We start from the raw sequence: 7,889 nt of genomic DNA on the forward strand, positions 1-7,889 counted from the left end.
AGTCGTCTCCCTGTTATACTAAATGCTATTTGTTTACAGCCACAAACCTGCATCACCTTACCTAGTTGAGCTAACTTAAGTTTTGCAAATATCTAGCAAGTCGATTTATCTCCACACCTGAGCTGCTGCTCCCTGCAGCTCCTCCAGAGGTACCTTGGCTGCTTCTCAGGTTAAATGTTCTCCTCACTCAGCCTGTTATCTCCACAGCTTTTTCCCCGACCTGTCAGCTACAGTATTTTGTTTTTATGATTCTGTTTGTTTTCTAATATCCTCCAACAACAAACCTTTCCTTTCCAATCACCTTCGTATGAAAACATTTGCAAGGCACAGTAAATAAGTGTGAAGCTATTAAGTTGCCTCTGAGGAACTTTTTAGAATGTGTTAAATTTTTCCTACAAAATAAGCGACGCGTCAAATCTGAAATTACACAATCAATGCCAGTTTTTTATTGACTGCATTGGCATCCAAACAATAAAATATCCTCTATGCTCTCGAGCTTTCAGGACATAAGTGGCGCCTCGAAAAAGGGAACCAGTCAAACAATCACCTATAAATAAATATAGTTGACAACCTGCACGCCAAAAATGGTGAGCTTGTTAACATACTTTTCACTGACTAAGCACTCTTCCTCGTGTGCTGATAGCCAATAATGAATGAAAACAGCCGTCAACAAGGCCAGCTCATCGCGTAGGAGCAAAACAGAAAAAAAAACAATCTTCTCAGAGTCAACACACTGCATCACTCAGCTATCCACACTTCCTTTCATTCTTGTTGTTTCTTAAGGTTCGTTAGGATATTTTCACAGTTAAAACACACCGACAGAGTTTAACTTCTGATCTGATCAACCCCCGCAGCTCAGAGCCAATGCTTCTGCCACACAGACAGCAGCTCGTTTGTCATTTTCAGAGATACAGTTTCTTATTTAAAATCACTTCTCTTTAAACTTAATGACACAGAAAACAAGTGTTGCATCAAAAAGCAGAAAAGGAAGGATCACCTTGTGTCGAATTATCCAATCAGAGTGGTGAGAACAGTACCTGCCATGCTGGGCAGGTTTCCAGAGCCGGATATATTTAAAGTCCTCTAAAAACCGTATCTCAGCTCCAGACTCTCTTTCAGGTTTTGTCTTGTCTGTTTTCTTCTCTCCTTCACCTCCGTCAGCTTGTTTTTCCTTTCCTGTTGTAGTTCTGAGAATACAGCCTCTCGCTGCCTGTTGCTCGGTGTTTGGTGTTCACTCCCCTAAGAGCTTGAAGTCATTGATAGAGGCAGTGCAATCCCTCTCTCAGTCTCCTCCCTTGCTCTCTGACTCCCTCCCTCCGGCGGCCAGCATTACATATCCAGGCCTGTCCTGTTTGCTACAACAACCACTAAGCACTTTCCACCCTCTTCTCATGAACCCTCTTATGATTATTCCTTCCTCACCTGTTTCCTTCAAGCATTTCACAACTCCACAATGGAGGAAACAAAACCAAACACATCTAAATGTCTTTATTTTCTTACCAAAGCTTCATGGAGGTGCAACCTCCCTTCAAATATGTCAGGAATTTACAGATGAAAAAAAAACTAAAACTACAAAAGTAAAGTCATGCATACCCGTCTGTTCCTGCATGTGCTTCTGTTTTTCTCGTTTAGTCTAATTGGGAGAATTAAAAAGCAAACTGGCGCACACCCAACCGATTGTGGTTCCTCTTTGGATATTTATCATGCGTGACATTACGACTGAAAACGTAGCAGTTCCTTTTAAGATAAAACTGATGGAGGGTTTAGGAACAAACTCGCTGTAAAAGTCTGCCAGCCTCAAGCACACAGTAGAGTTTTGTCTTTTTAGCTTTGAATTTTGTACGGAAGGATTTGGAAATATCTGATTTGAGCTGAACTGATGTGGGAAACACAGGAACACACCCACCTTGTGGACGATGTCTCCGAGACTTTTACAATGGGTGAATATGCTCTGAGTTGAGGTGTATCTGCTGAGCTGGGATAACTGATATCTGGAAAAAACAGATTATGATGTAAATCAGTTCAGACAGATTGGGAGCGAGAGGAAACAAAGTATTTTAAGCAAAAACATTCAGTCAGAATTAAACTGAGGGGAGAATCCCACTGAGGTAACTCTGCTAAATCGTTTAATCCACAACCAACACATTGATCTAAGTTAAATAAAACACCTTTCACAATGTTGCACTCAGGACGTCCACTTTACAAACCTGTTGAGCAAGCAGAAGAGGCCCCTGGCTGAAGTGATGAGCTCTATGACGTTCTTCAGAGCGCCAGCTGACAGCTTGGTGGCGCTCCGTCCGTCGTAGTTGTTGTCGCGCCAGCTGCCCTGGATGGCCATCGTTAGGGAGTGGGCAACGACACGCAGCTTTTCTGTCAGACCGCGCAGGGTCTCTCCTCCCATGCCATAAGTCTGAAGACAACACACACAAAAACACACACACGTAACAACCGGGCAGGACGTTCTACCCCCTGCTGTCATCAGCCCCTCCAGAAGAGGACAGTAATTGTTTTTTTGGGTCACATTTTCATGCGCTGTGGTTTGTTTCAGGCCAAGTTCCATATGTGGAAAACAAATCTCCCAACTTTTCCTCATTTCCTGTGTCTTTTCTGCTGTCTGGTTTGAATAAATCCACAGAAAGCTTAAATATCAGAGTATTATTCCGCATTTCAGTCCAACAAACATTTTCATATTGCAGCTTTTATGCAACTGCATACAACACTGAAAACCTCAGCAATGAGCTACAAAGGACAGTTCAGTAACTTTTGAGCAACAGAGAAATTCTGAAATAAAGAAAGTTAAGATGCTATAAATCAATTTATCAATGTAAAGGGTTAAAACCTCGTAGTTCTTCCACCAAATATTGATTTCTGAACTTTTCCTGGGTTAAAACTTTAGTATTGTTGTTTCTAAATGAATATAAACTTGTTTTCTTTGCAATGTTTGCATCTTTTTCATTATTTTGACCATTTTCTCATTTACTACAAATAAATACAAAATCTTTGCTTGTAATTTTTTTTAAATATCATAAAATAAATTATCTATACAACTCTCAAAAATTACTTATTGGTATTTGAATAATAAACTGCTCCTATAACTGTCAACAGTTTGCATGTGTCCAGTGATATTTTGATGGTTTATCTTTGGTAATGAGCTTTGCAAAAGGAAGGCCTCATCTCCATCACCTTAATCTTTATCTCCCTCCACAGATTCTGGATCAGATTGTGGTGGGATTCCACCGCCTCTTAAATGTTCATATTTCTTCCAGAAAGATGTTTGTGATAACAATGGTGGTGTTGATAAATATTCTTTTGCCCCCAGCTAATGCAAAACAGGCGACAGATCACAGGCCCATCACAAGGCATCACACAGGACAAACAATAACAAATGCACACACTCACACCTGCAGGCACAGGCCAGTTAACCTAACAATCATGTTTTCATACTGTGGGAGGAAGTCAGAGTACCAGGGGAGGATCCTTGCATGCACAGCAAGACCATCCAGAAAATCCCCAGGTCAGAACCCAGGACTGATTTATATCTAGTAAAATATCATTCAAACATAAGTTCAGACTTTATATTATCCCTGTTATCAAATCAAAGTCTTTCAGAAAGACAACAGCCTTTATTCGTTTGAATGTCGCTCCATTTTTCTGCATCCCATCATGAAACATGGCTCTTGAGAGCTGCTAAAACAGAGTGTTTGATTGTTACAGGCCACTCATCTCGGGGTCAAGTGCTTCATACTGGTCAGGCTTTGTTGGTACACATCATCCAGCCACCAGTACAAGCTGGTCAACAAGTGGCCATGAATCTTTTATGGAGCTGTTAATTATGTAGCTGTGCACTTGAAAGTGTTTCTGTCTGTGCCATGTGAGCATCTGATGGGGAGGTTTTATGAATGAGCGCAGTGTTAAGAGCTTCATGGAGCATCACGACAGACACAAGCACCCACACACAAGGTCTGTTTGAGGGGGGGAAAAAAAGAAATTACTAGAGGAGCAGCTTTCCTCATTCACAGATTCCAGGCTTACAGGTTCAGTCTGTATCACAGTTAATTAAAGAACTCAGCAACAAGGAGTTTAAGCCATCTTAGTCTGATGTTTACAGGCGGTTACGTCACCAGAGCTGCTGAATCAGAGGTTAGACTGAAGCAAAGACTGTTATGGAAGACCACAATTCTCCCCACAAAACAGCTCATTTGTTAAGCCTCCATCCAAATTTCCTAAAGATTGTATTTATGCAGCAAGATAAAGAAAAAAGATAAAGATTCAAAGGAAGAGTGAATGTGGCTCATTGTGCATATATTGGATTAAATTGGAATATAATTGAAAATGTAATTTGATTCAGTAATTAGTTCATAGATATATACTGATCCAATATTAATATCTGTATCTACAAAGAATAGATTGGGTATTGATGACAATATAACCGATCTCTGAGAGCAGATCTATTATTTCACTTCTATGCTTTGTGCTCTGAACGACAACAAGCTTTATTATATATTTTATATTATACTTAGAATTCCTAATTGCACTTTCTGAACCATTTGAAAGTTTTTTTTACATGTTTGACCAAGTCAACAATGTAGAGGCTGTTTGTAAAGCACAATGGGTTTCATCAACACTTCATCAGAGCCACACACTCACCACCTCCAGGCCATGCTGCACTGATGCAGTAAATCATGCAAAAGGCACAAAAACTATTCCCACATATTGTCCAGGACACACAGCAGTTCTCTAGCTATGCTTTGGCAAACGATTCAGCATAAGTGCTTATCTGATGTTGGCATGAATAATACAGTTAATGTTTTTACTACAAAGTGCTTGAAAAGCTGGAGCTGGAATGTCAGATCGAAGTACTAAGAAATCACACTGAGTAAAAACATCACATATTTCACTGAGGCAAGGCCAAGATGTCAGGAGGTTCTGTGGTTCTGGGTGTGCTGGCCAGATTTCTAAGAGATTATCCTACAGTTCCTGGTACGACAGTGTAAACAACAGCAGGATCTGAAAACATTACAGAGATGGAAATCAGCATGCTGTCATGTCACAAAATATACAACACCCTCACCAAACATGGATATGACCACTCAGGTAATATCCTGCTCACTTCACACACCGGAGACAGATGATGCTGCTGCAGATATGCACTGTAAACAAACACACACACACACACACACACACACACACACACACACACACACACACACACACACACACACACACACACACACACACACACACACACACACACACACACACACACACACACACACACACACGCCGGTGTGTATTCTCACTCACCAGGGAGCAGAGTTTCTCCACAGCCTCCAGAATCAGCTCCTGGTGTCCGATCTTCTGAACTCCCAGCGCCTCCAGGTCCTGGGACGTCAACTGGAGCAGGTCCAGACCCGACAGGTGCCACTCCGACACCTGGTACTGATCAACGGGAGCATCCAGTCCTGGAAGTCATGAAAGCTTTTTACTTTTTACTACAAACGGATCCAGGACATAAATGGAAATTCTCCAGTGTCAGGAAATCTCATGCATGTACCAGCATGACAAATGCCTCTCGCTCTGGTTTCTGTACCGAGGTTAGGACTGAAAAAGTCACATTGAAAGCAAAGCTGGGTTTTCACATACAATATATGAAATGAACAGCAAAAAAATAAATGCAAAATCACGCACTATTTAAAAAAAAAAACACTGGAGGATTTAATTAACTTGACTTGAGTTTTGATTTACGGAAGTGTAGCATTATTGAATATGTTTAAAGTTTAAATAAAGTTAGCTGCTTCATTTAAACTGAGTTTAAATCAACTCAGTTGAATAATTAGATATATTTTTTCACCAATATGTATTGAAATTGTATCTTTCAATACATATTGGTGTTTTGCAACATGCTGAGTCATTCTTGTTCATACTCTTATTACACTCCTAACTTGTGGGATCCCCCAGGGGTTCGTCCATGGTCCACTTTATTTTCTGATGGCATAGTTACAGCTACAAGCTAAAAAGAAAAAGAGCAGATGTCACCCAGTCCTCTCAAACTAACTAAATATAAACTGATATAATATTTGTGTTATATTTGTCATTAACAATTTTTAATTCTTTCCAAATGGTTGAAAATGCTGCATCATGACATCTAATAGGTATATGTAATAATTTCATCATGACGGTTTTAGGTTTTAGCTTCTCCTCTGGCTCCCTTTCTATTTTAAATTGACTTTCAAGATTTTACAGTTTTTTTAATGTGTTAAACGGACAGAGAGCTCCTAATTCTGCCCCCCACAGGGAGGTCAGTAAGGTGAGGTGAGCAGATCCTCCTGGATGTACCCAGATTAAAATAGGGAGCTGAATGGGCTTCCCAGGAGCTACCTGAACTCTGGAACATCCGGCCCAAACACATCTGCAACATTTTAGAAAAAAAAAATCATTCAACAATCACTTGTGTGCTAGAGGTCATTTAAAACAAATTGTGCTTTGACTTTTTGACTAACTTGCGTTTTCTGTGAATCACTTGAAGTTTATTGTTTTTAATTTTTTTACAAAGAAGAAAGAGCTGAGCCAAAAAGCACAGATTTTTTTCCACCAGTAATCTCCTAATTTTGGCAGCATGTTTCCTCTGACTGGGAGTGATGACAACATCTGTTTAGGGAGGTAAAGCTTAGGGTGATGACACGGAGGGCTTCCAGCCTCAAAGAGTTGGAGTTCATCTCAAAAGGTGAATTGTCAAAATAACAGCGGAAAAGTGCAGAAATTATTTTCAATTCCCATTTTTGCTCAAGTTGAAGTAAAACCAAAATGTATATTTTTTTAAAATAAACGAATACGGCTGACGCATTTATTTGAAAATGCTCAGAAAAACTTTTGTTGTGAACATAGAACTTTTCTACAAAGCGTGATAGAGCAGCAGAGGACTCTGCTGTGTTGCAACTGTGTTGGAAAGCATTAATCCAGGCTGAGCTTTGTGGTTAAATCTCTTCTCCTTCATTTTTCCCCTTTTTCCTTTTGCAGAACTTTGTTTAGTTTCAGTGTATCAAACAAAATAAGCAGGAAAACAACAGAAGGCCATTGTTTACCCGGTTGAAACGTTCAGTTGTTGACACTGATCAGAGCTGCACTGTTGTGGCTTCTCTCTCTCACTTCCTCATTCCACCTCCACCTTTCACTTCCAATAGGATTTGCGTGCTGCTTCTATTTTCGACGTAACCGCCCCGAACCAAAGTACCTGCGAGGGGATCAAGTGTTTAAAAAAGAAGAAGCGGGCATGTCCCTCACCTTGGAGCCACTCGGTGACTCTCTGCTCGCTCCACGCCGCGATAGGCTCCATGCTCGGAGTCCTGCTCCAGTCGCTGGTTCAGCTCCCCGCGGTCCTGGCCGACTTCTACCTCTCCGGACTGCTGGAGGAAGGAAAACTTGATCCTGATTTGGAATCGGATGATGACGAATGGCACTCCTTCTCTCAGGTAACAGGTAGAGTTCCCCCCTCTAGTGTCAGCCAATAGTGCGGAGCTGTCAAGCCCCGCCGGGCGCAGGACCCCTCCCTCCGGGACCTATCACCCCCGCCTACCTGCATAACTTCATAACTGCCTTCATAATCACGCTGCGTTCAGGCTGAGGAATCTGCGTGAGAAAGAACGGCGCAGATCTGCGGCCTGTGAGCAGATGACGCACAACAGCAGTACATGAGCAGCGGAATTATTGCGAAAAAAAAAATCTTAACCCTGTTTCCATGTTGATTTATTAAAAACTACCAGGTACATAAAAAATTCTTTACGTGTCCATAAATTTGCTAAAATCTTCTAAAATTGTGGTTACATATTGACAGAGTGATATATTTTATGTGTTTAGTTCATAATTTGGTGGTGGTGGGGGGGCGGGGGGGG

At 41.1% G+C, this 7,889-nt stretch overlaps 1 protein-coding gene across 2 annotated transcripts in view; it reads right to left on the reverse strand.

The window, feature by feature from the left end:
* The window catches only part of cnksr1 (connector enhancer of kinase suppressor of Ras 1), a 31,954-nt gene extending 24,478 nt beyond the window's left edge, over window positions 1-7,476 (reverse strand). For both annotated transcript variants that reach the window (XM_055053286.1, XM_055053285.1), the window contains exons 1-4: window positions 7,282-7,476; window positions 5,305-5,462; window positions 2,208-2,410; window positions 1,907-1,991 (exon numbers count right to left, since the gene is read on the reverse strand). In XM_055053286.1, coding sequence (XP_054909261.1) covers window positions 1,907-1,991; window positions 2,208-2,410; window positions 5,305-5,462; window positions 7,282-7,333 — 498 coding nt within the window. In that variant the 5' untranslated portion in view covers window positions 7,334-7,476. The remainder of the gene's footprint in view (window positions 1-1,906; window positions 1,992-2,207; window positions 2,411-5,304; window positions 5,463-7,281) is intronic.
* Between the last annotated feature and the right edge of the window lie 413 nt (window positions 7,477-7,889).

Source organism: Poeciliopsis prolifica, unplaced genomic scaffold, assembly GCF_027474105.1.
Source record: "Poeciliopsis prolifica strain line A6 unplaced genomic scaffold, Auburn_PproV2 SCAFFOLD037, whole genome shotgun sequence".
Lineage (NCBI taxonomy): Eukaryota > Metazoa > Chordata > Actinopteri > Cyprinodontiformes > Poeciliidae > Poeciliopsis > Poeciliopsis prolifica.